At 44.0% G+C, this 16,353-nt stretch overlaps 1 protein-coding gene across 1 annotated transcript in view; it reads right to left on the reverse strand.

The window, feature by feature from the left end:
* Positions 1–721: 721 nt before the first annotated feature.
* SLC7A14 (solute carrier family 7, member 14) overlaps positions 722–16,353 on the reverse strand; it is a 103,616-nt gene continuing 87,984 nt past the window's right edge. The window contains exons 7-8 of the mRNA XM_005886572.2: positions 14,033–14,910; positions 722–2,833 (exon numbers count right to left, since the gene is read on the reverse strand). Of these exons, the coding sequence (XP_005886634.1) occupies positions 2,511–2,833; positions 14,033–14,910 (1,201 nt within the window). The 3' untranslated portion in view covers positions 722–2,510. The remainder of the gene's footprint in view (positions 2,834–14,032; positions 14,911–16,353) is intronic.

Consider the following 16,353-nt stretch of genomic DNA (forward strand, 5'->3'; position numbering starts at 1 on the left):
ATTCATATTTCTCTTTGAACATTTATAATGAATACAGCCCCACCCTACCTACCTGGATATATCCCAAGCTTAACCAGATTTTATTTAAACTAGGCAGATTTGTTGAATTCTAAAACTAGTTCAAAACTGCATTTTCACAAAAATTGCTGATGATTAGATTACAATTAATGCCCAAGGATCTATTTCACAGACCAGGCACTGTATCTTTATGGTTGAGGTTAGGGGAGAAAAACAAACAGACAACAACAGCATTGCTAAGCATTACAGTTAAATGACAAATGGCCTCAGAAAACTTGAGCTATAAACAATTAATATAAAAGAATGAAAAAGAAGGTCTAGAAAATAGTAGTTATTTGAATTTAAATGACATGTTGGCTATGGGTATGATATGCAATCTATTTAAAAGCATATTAAAACTATAGTTTCAAACAAGAATAGATCTATCTAGAGACAAACGGTAGGGGAAGGGGGGTTAGAGAGCAACCAAAGGACTTGTATGCATGCATATTAGCATAACCAATGGATACAGAATAGGGCGGTGGGGGCTTCCCTGGGGTGGGAATGGCTAAGGTTGGGGGGTCAATTGGGGAAAAAGGAGACATATGTAAAACTTTAGACAATAAAAAAAGAAACAAAAAAAAATCCACACAAAAAACTATAGTTTCAATTGACCTTTTAAAAATGCTATGTTAAAGCCCAGTGCATCAGCCATGGGGACTTGTGATGTTCAGCTATTTTATTTACAACTATCAGGCTGCAGTGCTGCTCTTTCCCTGGGCTGAGAGCCTCCAAGGGCACATGTCACTCTTTTCTGCATTCCTATCACTTATCACATGGTACAGTCTCAATCAGTATTCGTTGAGTGAAAAACGGACTTCTGCTTCCTGTCCATAATCCTACAGTGTGCCAAGATGGCACCACCCTCAACCTGTAAGAAAGAATAGATTTAAACATTTGTTGATGTGTTCTGGAAAACTTTTGGCTTAACACTAGATCCAGGAGAGAGAGAGAATAAGGAATTTGCTATTTTGCCCCATTTTCAGAAATCCTCACAGAGATTTTAGCTTAACCCAAGCCCCGTGCCTTCACATACATGTGCACATATCTCCATGCAGTGTTGGAATCCCTGCAACCCAGGAGCAGTTAATAGACCATGAGCCTTTCCCTGTTGCAGGTTGTCTCCTCCAGCTTGTTTCAGAGGAATTCCTTCAAGAGCACCTCCTAAGGCCCAGATTTAGACCTCACCAGGTAGCTATTTCTCTGGGCTTCAGTGAAATCGCTCTGGGAAATAACAGGGAGAAAAACCACACGTCTAAAAGTGAGCTACCCCAGAAGAATAAGGTTCAGAAGTGAAATGTGATCTCATGGAATGCAATTACCTAAGAAGCCGTGCTTCAACATTTTTGTTTTCAGAGCAGCACCCACCAATCAAATGGTGGCATATCTTTAAAAAAAAAAAACAACAACCAACACACGACAGAATTTATAATTTTAGAAATCTGAAATAGAATTTGCAATGTGATCTCAGTGGCTGGGTCACTTCTCCTTGTAAAGATTTTTATCTGATTATAAAACAAACAGCCTCCTTCTTCAAGGCATATTAGTGCCATGAAATCATGCTCCACCTTTGCCCCCTTCCATTCTATCAGCAGGAGCTTAGAATCGGCTATAAGAGAAGGCTTGACAGGGAGTTAATTTCTGCCCACACGCCCTGGCCTTCGCTGCAAGAGACCTTATTTAATGTTTTGTGGGGATTTACGTAGAGCTTTGATGGTGCTCCTCACCCCATTACTGGGTCTGCACGACTGCTGTGTGGCGAATCTGAAACCTTTGGGGAAATGGTTTCAGAGTCCCTGACCTTTGGGGGATCCTAAAGTTATATTTTGGAGCCCGTGAGAACGTTGGTGAATAACAAGAAGCATGTGTCTTTTCCATGAATTTGTTTTTGTGAGATTTCAGGACAAAATGCTGCTTGCTGAGGAAGTGCCAATGCCACCTGCCCACCCAGGCCTGGGGGAGCCGCCCTCAGCCCGTATGCTGAGCACAGAGCTTTGCCCCTGTGGTCTCAGGTGGTAGAAATGCTGCCTTGTGCCCACTCCCACCGGCTTTGGCACATCTCCACAAGGAGCTGCGCCTCAGTGTGGTCTAAGAAGTTTTCTCCTTGCTTCTTGGGGTCTCCATAAGAAGCAAAACGATTCAACCAGCAGAGCAAAGGCCTGGGAAACATTTGCTGCCATCAGCTCTGATGGTTGCATCCAAGTTAGAATTTCTTGTAGCTTTTTGTTTAGTTTTTTTTTAAAAATATTTTTTTCTATAAGGGGACCAGTCTCTTCAACAGAACTATCCTGAAGAGCAAAAGTAGTAAATGACAGGCTATGACTGGGGACTGACTTTGGGGAAGGCTGGACTTGTGAAATGAGAGGCAAAAACGTTTTCACCTTCTAGCCCACAGGTTAAGTTACCGAAAATACATCCCCACCATTTCTATGTCTTCCTTGTGTTGTTTACTCCTACTCTGGTGAGTAATCTAACTCATCGTTCGCAATCAGGGCCTCCGAGTTCTGTTTGTGTTTGCTTTTGCTCTTCGCTTTGCTACTTGTCCGGGGGCTGGCCGTGGCATCGGACATCTGTTGGTAATAGAAGCCTTTGTCTTCGGACGGCCCGCCCCAGTTCTCCTGGCTCTCGCCCTCGGTGGCATAGGAGAAACCCTCCTCCACGGAGAAAGGGTCGTCCACGTCGTAGCTCTGGTACGTGCTTTGGTGCAGGGCCTCCTCGCGGGCGCTGATTTCCAGGGTGCTGTTCCAGATGCCGTACCCAAAATAAATGAGCATTCCTGCAGGAGGGAAAGGCACAGGTGAATGAAAGGCCCAGGCAGCTGCTTTGGGATCCATGGGAGGAGTGGGAGATCACTCTCCAAGGTGCAAGCAGGGCTGGTGGTCGATGTGTTTTCTTTGGTTTACACTGAGTTTGGAAGAGACTAGAATGAAAGGCCATTACAAATTGGGAGACTGGGCATTAGGCAACCCATATTTACAGCTTCCCCTGAAAAAGTCTGACAACACTGCACCCATATTCCTGTATGGCAACTTAGGCCTGGAGGTAAGAACTAGCTGACTCCTTACACAAGATGTGGGTTCTCTAGGTCACCCCAGCCCCCACCTCCCATGTTGACAATCAGCTCACTACATTCGTGTAGGTGCCAGCCAGGAATCTGCATTTTTTTAACCTTGGGTTAAATATTTATGGATTAGAAACAGTGCATTCCCAACATTCTCACATTTTATTATCCCAGGCCCCCATCTTCTATTTCGCCACTTAGCAACATGCGTATGTCACCCCATGCTTTCCCTTGGCATATTTCACTCACTGACAGCACAATACGTTACTGCCACACAGAGCTGCCCACTCCCTTCTGTGGCCTCCCAGAGCGCCTAGTGCATGCCACTGAGATGGCCCTTAGAACAGCTATTGTGCGATTGATTATCTGCACAGCGAGGTTCTATTTTATAGACTCTGCAGGAAACTGGCACTAAATATCTGTGGAATGAATGAAGGAGGATTCCCAATAAGCATGACATATCCAGTGCAATTCCTTGTTCTGATGTCACTCCAAGCAACGGAAAAAAACTTGTCTCTCTAGTCAATTTGTAGCATTAATATGGGCCCATGTTTCATTTCTATTAGAATTATTTGATACAATATCTAAAAATAACTTGAGAGCCCCATTTTCTATCTCGAAAACGAAGAACTATAGCCATGGGAGGCCATAGGGCAGTGATGGCGAACCTATGACACGCGAACTCATTATTTTGGTTGATTTTTCTTTGTTAAATGGCATTTAAATATATAAAATAAATATCAAAAATATAAGTCTTTGTTTTACTATGATTGCAAATATCAAAAAATTTCTATATGTGACACGGCACCAGAGTTAAGTTAGGGTTTTTCAAAATGCTGACACACCGAGCTCAAAAGGTTCACCATCACTGCCATAGGGCATGATGATCAAGAGTGTGAGCTCTGGATTCAAATCCTGCCTCCACCACTATTCACTGTGTAATTACATAGCCTCTTGGTGTCTCAGTTTTATCTTCTGTAAACCCTGAGAGCATTGTACCTATCATATGGGGTTGCTGTGGGAATGATACCAGTTTAGCAGTAGTTTTCAACCGAGGCTGCACCCGAGGGTCACCTGCGAAGTTTTTGAACCACTCTGATATCTAAGCCCCACTGATACCTGATTTAATTGAGCTGCAGTGTGACCCAAGCATAGGTATGGTTTTTAAAGCTCCACAGGTGATTCCAATGGTCAGCCAAGTCTGAGAACCCCTGAGATGAGGAACACAGAACTCCTGATGCACGTATTCCACCGCTGACTCTGGCCATATTATGGCCTGCCCATTGCGGGGCGGTCTCTCCGTTATGCAACCCCCTTCCAGGCCACCCACACCCTCTTCTAAGTGGCATTAGTCCCTTTGGCTTTGCTAACCCTGCAGGCATCTGCTGGGCTCTTTGCTTAGAATAGTGAGGTCAAGCCTGCTTTCCGCTGTGCTGCTTGAGAAAACCCTGCTCCCTTTTGAATTTGAAGTGTGTCTATTTAAGCTTGGATTTCTTCTTCCTTGTCTCAAATCACCGCACCCCCAACCCCCCATGAAATCAACTTTTCAGCAGCCAAAGTAAGCAGAGATTTATAGTCCTAATTGGTAATAAATCCTTGAGTTAATCATTTGCAGATGTAGCGATTACTTTTCAAATAGTGACTTTATTTTTCTGAGCAGGGATTTTTCCTTTCTTGTCTGGGGGTGGGAGTGGCCATGGGGGGTAGTCATTATCCTTATGTAGCATGAGGCACTAAATTAAGACCTCTTCTAAAAGGGCCAGTATGCCGCTTCTTGGAGAACGCCTCTGGTGGAAGCATGCCTAAGACCTGAGAATAAATTTCAGGAGACGAAGTGGAATTAGCAGATACCCTCTTCCTCTCACTTAATTTTGCCTTTTTGCTATCTTTTTTCCTAGATATCCAGGCAGGTGCCAAATGTTGCCTCCTACTCCCATTTGGTATCTATTATACCATACTCTCTGATCCCCTTCTCTGACCTTATTTATGTCCCTCCTGAACTCAGTGCCATTTTTTCTTTTCCCATTGCCCCTGACTTCTCTGCCACCCATCACCTCATTCAAGCACTGGTTTGACATCTACTTTGACAGGTCATCCCCTACCTTCAGCAGGTATTGGGGTGCCAGGTAGATTGATATTTATGGGTGTGAAGTGCTCATGGAATCATAGATATTCAGAGTCTATAGGTCATTCATTTATCTGAATACCTTCATTTTACAGAAGACACAGAGGCTGGGAAAGGCTAAATCACTTCCTTAGGTTTCAGAGGAGCAGAGCCCGCATTCCATACGGGTCTAGAAAAGGCTCTTTCATGTCCAGTCCTTCACACCTCCTCTCCCCTGGCTGGTTTACAGACTGTGATTATTGCAGGGACTATTCAGTGAGAGGTTAGGTCTGCATTTGTTCTTCGGGAGTGGCTGGACCCGGAAGGAATGTGTGTGTGTGTGTGTGTGTGTGTGTGAGAGAGAGAGAGAGAGAGAGAGAGAGAGAGAGAATATGTTGACTATGATTACTTTGGGAATGCAAACCAAGGAAACCTGCCACATAAATATTTATGGGCTCTGAGCCCCCTACAGTTTCAAAGGTGTATCACTCTGCCTTCAAAAACACATTTCAAATATGAGTGCTGTAAACCAAGAAGCAACTGTGCGTGCAGCCCGACGGAATAAATAGTAGGTATTCTCCAAGTCCTGGCTCTCTGTTTGCCTTTATCCCTCTTGCTGACCCTCGAGCCAATTCAGGAAGAGTGGTGGGAAGCAGAGAAGGATCAGAGAAAAGAAAAAGTGGAGGGGGACAAAGAAACAGAAGGGAACCAATGAAGTGAGGGAGGGAGGAGAGAGAGAGAGAAGAGGAGAGGAGAGGAACATGGAGCACCATCTGTCACACATAAACAAAGGCTTTGTGTCGGAGGAGTAAACAGAGCTGCTAAAAGCCTCCTGTGTGGAAGCAGGGGGTTTTGTTTCTGCTCCTTCTTTCACTTGGCTTAGAGAACTCAGCATGAGGTAGTTTCTGAAAAATCTCCGGGGATTCTGGGAAACCTGAATCATCTTAACTAAACTTCGCACAACAGCTCTGGGTGCTGAGATCTTAAAGGATGTGGCACCTTTATCTCAAGGAGCTCAAAAGATTATACAAATGTTACCTTGTTTAGACTCCTCCTAGCCTGTTTGAGAATGTGTGTGTGTGTGTGCGCGTGCGTGTGTGTGTGCGTGTGTGTGCGTGCGTGTGCGTGTTGCGTGTGTGTGTGTGCGTGTGTGTGTGTGTGCGTGCGTGTGTGTGTGTGTGTGTGTGTGTGTGTGTGTAAGGTTATGGTTATGTGCATTTCACTGACAAGAAATTGGGCACAGGACAGAGAAAGGATTGTCCACAGCCACACAGTTAGTGGTCAGACTGCGAATCCTCTGGGTCTCTCCATGCCCTAGTCCAGGGTGCGTCCATCCACCAGGGGTGGCTATGAAGTACAGACTGGTTGAAAAAGTTTCTGCTTAATTTCTTATTTTGAAGATTTTTTTGAGCATATGTAAAAGTGGAGAGAAAAGCATAAAGAGCCCCATGGACACATCACTAGCTCCCCCCCCCGACACCCACTCTCCTGATTCCTTCTCTTTGGATTATTTTGAAACAAATCCCTTTCATCCTATGTATATATTTCTAAAACAGACTCCTTTAAAAATTTAACTTAGTATCATTACACATTTAAAAACTAAAAAAAGAGAGAGAACTCATGGACATGGACAATAGTGAGTGGGGACAGGGCTGGGTGGAGGTGGAGGAGGGCATAGAGCAGGCACATGGTGATGGAAAATAAAATAAATAAAAACTAATAAGTTTTAATATCATCTGATATCTACTAGTAATAATTTCCCTGAATTATTACATACGTGGGGGAAACACTTCCCCTCATGAGGCCATATAGTTTTTTCAGTGATGCTGTCATTGCGTGAAATAGTTTTGGGCACTGCTATTTAGGTTGTCACCGGGACTGGTATTATATTCTTTTGTAAACACTTGAAGATGGCAAGGTTTTATTTTTGAGAGTGGATTTGATTTTGGCATAAGCCTGAAGTCATTTGGAATCAAGCCTCGAGAATACGATGGCCAATTGATAAATACTATTATTTATTCTATTTGCATCTTTAATTCTGCCATTCCTTAAAAACTTTGATCCACTGCTTCATAGTTACATATCTTATATCTGTAATAAGTGAAAGGCAGGTGTGATACTGAAAATCAGAAGGGAATCAATATTTATGCTGCAGTACAACACAACACAACACAACACAACAAACAAACAAAAGAAACAAACAAAAACAAAGACAAAAATGGGCCCTGGAGGCTCCCCTGCGGGACAGGAGTTAATGTTTAGTTGGGGGGTCCTGGTGGGAGGGGCACTCAAGGCAGAGACTAGTTAGCAGCAGAAGAGGTTCAGTATTTTAACAACAGGCATGGCTGTGCTGGGGCCCGCGGGCTGCAGGACAGCTCTGGTCAAAGGTAATGGCTGTCAGTCTGTGAAAGGCTGTTTGCAGTGAAGGGAACTATTCAAAGGGAGGTTCTGGCTTCTTTTCTAGACAGAGGTCCCTGGTGGAAAGTGTGCCCAGGAGAAGTTGGGGCTAGATGGAGGAAGAACCTTGCCTTCAGCAATTGAAAGGGCTTTATGTAGTAGGACACTCTGTGATCGTCAAGCCCTTTATAAAAAAGCATTTTCTTGTTCATCATCCCTGAGAAGCTAGGAACTGCATAGTCCATCAGTGATCAAAACGGCACCAGAACTCACATCTCTTGAATCCAGAGGGGGTGCTGTTCCCATCCCACCTAAATGGAAGGTTTAGAAATGCCAAGCCTGCCTTCAGATGCCGGGGCACCTCAGTATGAGCAGGCAATATGCCTCCGTGTCTACTTGTGTAGATGCGCTCTGTGATCATTAAGCAAATGACCCCAAATCTACAAGGGAGAGGGGTGGGAGGAAGGGTCCTCTGGATCATCTGGGAGAAAACCTAGAACAAAAACCTGACTCTGAGAAGAGACTGGGGCACCTGCAGATGGATAACAGCAGGTTTCCAATTCTGCAGGCACAAACTCAGGCCGGGGAGCAGTCCCCGACCTCTGGAGTCCCCTGGGAGCTGCCTGTCCTCTGCTCAGAGCTCCGTGTCAGGGCGGGACGAGGTGGGCCACCTGACCTCGGCTGGGTGGAGCGGCCTCTTCCTGGGGAGCACTTTCCATCAGGAAGCCCTGCCCGCTGCAGATAACTGGGGCACTTTGTTTTGCCCGGAGGCCTTTTTATTTTTATGACTCTGGGATCAACTTTCCAAACACATTTGCCAACGCAGAAACGAAGACTGGATGGTACGGAGGTGTCCTCCCTTCCAGCGCAGTCTCCAACTCCCACGTTGCTGGTTATTTTTTACACTACAAATCCTGTTGACTGTAATAGCAATAAGGTTTACTATGGAGTGGCCAGGAAGAGCAGGCTTAGGCTGGAAAGATTCTCTCCCTGGCCCTGAAACTAATCTAAACTGACACAAAGCCACATTACTTCAGGTCTCAGGTTCCCATCTGCAAAATGGAGCTGGGAAAGCTTATTTTATTTGAAGGGTATAATGGCCATGAGACAGAATGCCTTTTGTTAAAGAATATTTTAAAAAATGTAATGATCCAAGCCAGCAGTTCTTCTTCTAACTCAACAGAAACCCAAGGGAAATGTGTCCATGTGACCATCAAATGCATGTACAGGAATGTTCATAGAGGTCCTACTCCTAGTAGCCCCAAACCGGAAACACGCTAAATGTCCATGGGCACAATGGATAAATCCCTTGGGGTGTATTACCACAGAGCAAGGCTAGATGGCAAGGAGAATGAACAAACTAAAACTATAGGCAACGACGTGAATGAATCTCACACATACACATAACACGGAGGGAAGGAAGCCCAGCCTCCGTTCTTTCATGGCTCTAAGTCTGTTCCAGGTGCACTGCACATGCCCACGACAGGGCCTTCCATCTCTGCGACGGCCCTCTCTCCCTTCATTCTCAGGTGCCCTTGGGTTCATCACCCCGCCCCTTCCTCCCTGCGTGTCTCCCTGTCCTGCACAGCCCCTCTGCCAGCAGGCATACTTGACTACAGCAGGATCCACCGCCACACTCCCTCCTTCTTGGAATCCCACTGGCCCTGTTGCCATCCTCAGCCTGGCCTTCATGATTTTTCTTACTCTTCTGATGTTGAAGATGCCAGTGGTTTTCTCCTCTGCCTACAAGGAGAATTTCAAACTTATGTATGGAACAGCTCATCGGGAATTTGTTTATTTCCATGCCCTCTCAATTCCCAATTCATGGCCCCCTTCTTTTCCTCCTGTTCCCCTTATCACAATGGCTGCTTTGGTCAATTTCCAATAAGATTTCAGATGATAGCTCAAAGACCATAGGTGGTGTCTTCTCTTTGGAATATTTATGTTTTGGTACAGGATATATGGGCTCCATTGTCCAAATCACAAGTTCTATCTGTTCTCTACATCTATACGCAAGAGTTTGTTTTCCTCAGAGGGACTGAAAACATTTCAGATGAAAACTTGGCAGCCTTCAAGGGAAGGGAGCCCACAAACTGGTCTAACAGATAATTGATTCATAATAATGGCCCATAGGGAAGAGTTGACCTGAAAGACGCTCTTGAAAACCCATTGCACAGTGTTCTCTCTGGTCCCTCCTACTTTCATATCCCTGAGACTCTGCCCAACTCTTTGAGGTGGTCTTCACAAAACTGCATCAGCCAAGAGAAAAGGAGAATGAAGGCTGCTTTGTGCTCATTTTGTTGAGATTATTAACCATTTGCTGTTGGGTTACTTCTCTTTCCTGAAGAAAAGAAACAAGTGCTGGGTAATCTTGTTGGGACTTGTGCCTCATTTAACTCTGTGAGTCGTGTCTTCTGAAGGTCTAAGCTTAGGAAAACATTGTGACAAAATGCTGTATTAAGATTCATTTATAGAGGGTTGGGTAAAAAATGTATCAGGAAGATTATCAAGTTATGACTCAGCCTAAATCTTTAAAAAATTACCTGATGTTTCATAAGAAGCTCCATTTAAAAATATCTCTACTGTTCTCTCCAGAAAAGCTATACTATGAATAGAGATTAAGAGGAAAAATCTGACATTTTTTGAGACTCAGAGGTTTAGAGGTGGGATATTTATTCTATAATATCGTTAAAGACTTTATAAGCCAATTTGGTGTTGTGGGATGGATGTATTTTATATAAGCAAACATTTATTTTGGAAAACAGGGAGTTTTGTAATTAAGTAATCTGCCTTGCTTGTTATTATCTTCTTATTCTTCTCTCTAGATGAGTGGCTCTCAAATTTAAGCATACATCAAAATCACATGGGTGGGGGGGCTTGTTAAAACCTACATTGCCCTTGGAGATTCTGTTTTGGTGGTGATAGGGTCCAAACTGCATTCCTAACTAGTTCCCAGGTGATGCTGACACTGCTGGTTGCGGGGGCGGGGCACACTTTAAGAACTACTGTTGTAGATCATTTTAAACATGGCTGCACGTTAAAATGACCTGCACACAAAAAATACCCCTGGTATTGGCCATATCAGACCAACTGAATCAGAAAATCTCTGTGGCGGACACCCTGGGCATAGAATGTTTTAGAAACAACTCAGGTGATTCTGATGTGTGCATCTTTGTTCTAGGCGGAGCTGACTAGTATACCAGCCTTCAAAGATCACCATGCCAAAGCAGTTAGTAGCTCACAGCTGGGTGCTTGCTGACCTGTGGGCTCCTGTGCCCGTCTGGCCGGCCCCAGGCTGTAGGGTGGCATCCTCCCCTGTCAGCGAGTATCGGTTTCTGGAGCGAGCTTGAAGTTTGTGCTATCAGCAAAACTGTATTACAAAAGGCTCTCTGGGAGTTTTCTCTGATAACTGGGAGGGCAGCCTGAGTCAGAACAGGTTCACGCTGTACTTTGGCATGTGATAGCTAGTCTGGGGGACAATGAATCACTTCAGGTTTTGAAAAGAAAGGCAGGAAAGAAATAGTTCTCGTTGCTTTCCCCAATATTTTCTTATTTAAGCCCCAAAACAGCCACCACATCAAAGCTAGTAAATTATCTGCATTTTTGCAGATGAGTAACTTATAAACTGAGGCCCAAAGGAGTTAAGTAAACTTCCCAAGGTCACAAGACAAAGGTGGCAGAGTTGTGAGTTGAACACAGTGATGTTTGACTCTAAAGGCAAGGGTCCCTGCCACCTCACCACCTTTGCAAAATGCCTTTGGGGTTCCAGAGACCATAGATATCGTGTAGAACCAGCTACTTAATTTGTGGGTCCCAGTGCAAAATGAAACCATGGCGCCCCTTGTTAAAAAATTGTTAAGAATTCAAGAAGGCAGCAACAGAGTATTCAGCCAAGTGTGGGGTCCTGTGTGACTGCACAGTTCGTAGGCCCAGGAAGCCAGCCCTGCCTGATGTTATGTGTTGATCCACACAAACTACATATCAAACTTTCTGATCCAATAAAAAGGTCTTCTCAGAGGCACGTGGTAGGGAGGTAGGAGCCCCAGATCTGAGCATGGAGATGTTGGATTGTAGTAATAGCTCCACGAGTAACTTCCTGTTGACCTTGATCATGTAATTTAACCTCTTGGAGGTTCAGTTTGCTCAACTGTGAAATTGAGAGAGGGACAAGTGGGGAAGGCCATGGACTATATTAGTGTTTTTAAAACTTTATTTATATATCACATTTTTAGTGTAGTGGCTATGACCATGGACTCTGGACCCACACTACCTGAGTTCTAATTTTGGCTCTGCTATATTCTAGCGATGTAACCTCGGTCAGATACCTCAGTTTCCTCATCTGTAAGATGGAGATTGCTGTGAGGATTAAATAAGTTAATATAAAGAAAGCCCTCAGAATAATGACTATGTGATAAGTGTTATGTATGTTAATTATTACTATGAATCATATAGCACTGGTACTATTTAGTACTAATGGTTTTCTTAATTTGACTCCCTTTTTAAATTAAAAAATAATCACCAGATTTATATGAGTATGTTTATTTTTTCTAGTAATGTGAAGATGTATAGTAATTATAAAAAGTTTATTCATGTACCCTCTAAAATCAGCCCAACTATTACCAATGGAATAGTCACCCCACTGTGGGTAACACTGACCTAGAAAGTGAAGGCCCCTTCCAGCTTTAATAGTCTAGCGATGATTCAGTAAGTCCATGTATCTTTGTGTCTATACCTTCATTCATTTCACAAATATATAACTAAAATATTTCTATCCACTTCAGTCACTCTACCCATCATAGGATCTTTCCATTGCTTAGCTACATGTTCCAGTGGAAAATGTTTAAACAGAGAAGAGAGATTGTGAATGAATCATATAAATGGTTAAAACTTTGACAAGTTAGTGATGTTGTCCCCTGGGGAAATACCCGTAATGTCTAACAAGGGATGAGACTTAGAAGACTGGAAAATTGAAACAAAATACTTATAGGAAGGTACAGAATGTCCTTCAGAGGAGAGGAATCTGCTGGAAGACATATGCTTTTTCCTTTGAGTACCATGCCCCCCCTCCCCCTCCCCCCCACTTCCCTCTATCTAAACCTTACCTTATAGGCTCAGTTCCAATTCTACCTCCTCAAAGTCCTTTCTGGCTATTGTGATAGGAAGTTTCTTTGTTTCTCATTTAATGAGTGCTTTATAATAACAGAGAAGTATTTATTAAGCACCTACTATGTTCCAGGCACAGAGGCCATAATGTTGAACACTTATATCCCTGGCCTCAAGGAGTGGATTGTTTACTAATCCATGAATCTCTGTACTGTCTTGACCAGGCTAGTTGATTCATGCATATTTTTCTATCCTCTCCTTAAGGCAGGAGTTACTTATTCTATTGCTTTCCTATTCCTCAAAGCACCTAAGGATCCTCCTTAACTAAGTATTTGTTAACAGAGACCCTAGGGTTACCAAGTTGTATAGGGAACATAAAAATAGTGACTAAAGAACTTTAAAATCAGTCTCCAGTTAAACATCCCTCTCAGGTTACTATTAGCACCAATCCCCAGCCATCTCATAAAATCAGTGATTGTTAGATATGATAAACATCTATTGTGAATATAATATAAGTAGATCACAAAGGAAAATTAGAAATCTTGGGGAAGGTACGGAACTTCTTGAAGGCAATGAAAGTGAGCTTAGAGAGAGCAACTCTAATTCATACCCAAAGCTGTGAACAATTAAGGACCTGACAGACCCATCTCAGTTATCAACAGAAGGATGATGACGTGATGGATACTTCCCAAGAGAATGCTTGGAATATCAAAGGAGAAGATAGGACCTGGGGGGAGGGGGAGATGAAAAAATCTTGAATAGTTTATGAAAGTCAATATGAATTGAGGGATGTTAAATGGTGCCATAATGCAATTTTATCAGACGAAAATGATGCCAAAAAATGCATACTTAATTTACACTTTGCTCACTTAAAAAAGTATGGCATGGTTCCTATTTTAATTTAATTTTGTCAAATACTTTTTCTTCATGATTTTTAGTTTCTAAGATAGAATGCCAATCAACTTTTCCCACCCTCACGTTTATAATGCTGTTTTCTCCTCTTTTTTATGTGGATTCATTTAAAGTGGACTTTTTATGGTATTAACTATCCATAAGAAGACTGTCTAGCAATAGTATTCATGGAAGTGATGCATTGATCAGCATCATTCTTCAGAACCAACGACCAAGACCACAGTAGGCAGAAAGGGTATAACTGACTTTCTTGACTCTAATGCAGAAAGCAAGTGTCCATAGAACCAGCCAGATTTTTCTTGGAATGGTAATACCTAGCCCAGCAAGAAGGTTATTTTGGGATAAGCTGTTCAATGCCTTAAAAGGGAACTCTCAAGGCTCCCGAGGAAGTTGCTTACCCACAAAGCACCAGACGGCAAACCGGATCCATGTGATGGTGGAGAGCTTTAGCATGAGATAGATGTTCACCAGCATGGCAAAGGCAGGCACAAAGGGGAGGCAAGGGGCCATATAGGGCAGCTTCTTGGGGTTCTCTGGCTGCTGCAGGATCACAAACACCAGGGCACTAATCAGCAGCACCATCAGAACAACCAGAAGGATGGCCCACCAGCTCTGCTCTGAGATGTAGTCAGAACCAAAGATGATGAAGGAGCAGAAGATGAACATGAGGATGAAGAGCAGGAGCACGCAGATGGTCACCGTGTGCCCCGTAGCTGCTGTGGGCCGGTCCATTTTGCCTGGAAGGCCCAACCGGATCCTCATGGTGTAGTAACGGGGCCCGATCAGCTTTTTTAACTTGATGAGATAAATGTTTTCAGATTCGTCGGCTTCTATGCCTGTGGTCATGTCCACGGTGCCGTAGTTGGGGTGGTTGACATTGTAGGTTGACTTGTCTGATTTCCCTATGAGCATCTCATTGTCTCCCAAGGATGGTAAGTTCTTGGCCCCACATGGGTTGGTGGCAGGGCCAGAAAACTCTTCTCCTTCACTTACAGGAGAACATACTTCCTTCTGACTGTCAGCTAGAATGCCTTCCTTCTTCTTTGTGTGCTCCTCGGACAAGAACTTGACAAAACCATCAATGTCACTCTCTGGTTGGTATCGAAGGAGCAAGACACAGACAGAGACCAAGGTGTAGGCAAGGAGTGTGCCGATGGACATCATCTCTATCAGATCTCTCAGGCTGACTAGTAGCGAGAGGAGAGCCGCCAGGAACCCCGACACGATGCAGGCCACCACTGGCGTCTCCGTGTAGGAGCTCACATGAGCTAGAAACCTGGAGGGTTAATGAAGCACAGGGTTAACATGGCTACAGATGGTGATTGATTCTAACATGGCTGAATTCCTCCTGGTCCGGCCCCTCCAATTGGCTTACGGATTCACTGCTTTAAATACAGCTGTGCTTCTGACTCTAGGATTTTGTTCCTGGAATATAATTTAAAAATAGTTTACTTTAATTCCTCAGTTTTGAGACAAACTTTTTATTAAAGTTCCTAGACTATTATGTGATGTGAAGGGTTGATTAAATCTTGAATCTAGGGGGTATTTCAGAAACCGAAATTGAAATCCAGGCTTTGCTGGGAAGAAGTGATAGTCACACACCTACTAGATGAGATAAATGTTTGGGGGTCCTCTGGACCTGCGTAAACCAAAGTATGGTCCATGTATCAGCAGCACCAGCATTGCCTTGGAGCTTGTGAGAAATAGATATTTTCAGGTTTCACCTTAGACCTACCACATCATAATCTCTGGGAGTGGGGCTCAACAAACTATGCATTAAAAAAACCTCCGGAGTCTGACTTATGCCAAACCTTGGGACGCACAGCTTTACAACAAAAGTACAAGAAGTAAGCTAGTAAAATAGCACAATAATTAGGAGCCAGTACTCATTGGTGCAGGATAAATTCAGCCAGTTACCAACTGGAGGCCAGCAAGAGTGATTGAATGGCTGCTGCTTCCTTAGCAGTTCCTGTGGACCTTAATTAGGTTCCTGCTCTCTTCATGATCCTCCCCCCTCCTGCCTCTTCTACTCCTCCCTTATTTTCAGGATTCACACAAGACAAGACAACTGTTCTTGGAACCCAGTGTCTTTCCTTTTAATTTTCTTTGACAGAAGAAAAACCTTGTGGATGTGTGTAGCTCTCACACCCCCACACCTTGGTCAGATTCTCCCTGATCTGTCCAGCTTCCCTAATATAGCAGCTCAGACCTGGTGATGACTTCAGGGGATAGGCTGAGGAACTGGAGCAGAAGGTGACAGCCAATGGCAGAGATAAAGTCCCCGAGCTGGTTCCCTCTGCACCCAAGGGCTCCTGGTCTCCAGGGTTTACACCTTGCTTTGTGCACTGGAAGAATGCCTTCCCTGCAAGCCCCTTCCATGGTGGACACTGGGAACCAAGAGATGGGGCCACATCACCTCTGTGCTGGGGGCAGATAGACCACTTCATGCTCAAGATAGGGAGCTGGAAATGTCACTCTACTGGTGTGGTTAAAAGTCTGGTCTTTAGAGTTAAACCATCTTGGGTTCAAATCCTGTCCCCCCTTAGGGGGAAAGGGGTGTGGGGGGTGCGGGAAGAGATTGGACAATAATCGTGCACCTATGGATGAGGACAGTGGGTGGGGAGTGAGGGCGGAGGGTGGGGTGGGAACTGGGTGGAGGGGAGTTATGGTGGGAAAAAAGAGGAACCAATGTAATAATCTGAACAATAAAGATTTAATT

The sequence above is a fragment of the Myotis brandtii genome, unplaced genomic scaffold, assembly GCF_000412655.1.
Source record: "Myotis brandtii unplaced genomic scaffold, ASM41265v1 scaffold99, whole genome shotgun sequence".
Lineage (NCBI taxonomy): Eukaryota > Metazoa > Chordata > Mammalia > Chiroptera > Vespertilionidae > Myotis > Myotis brandtii.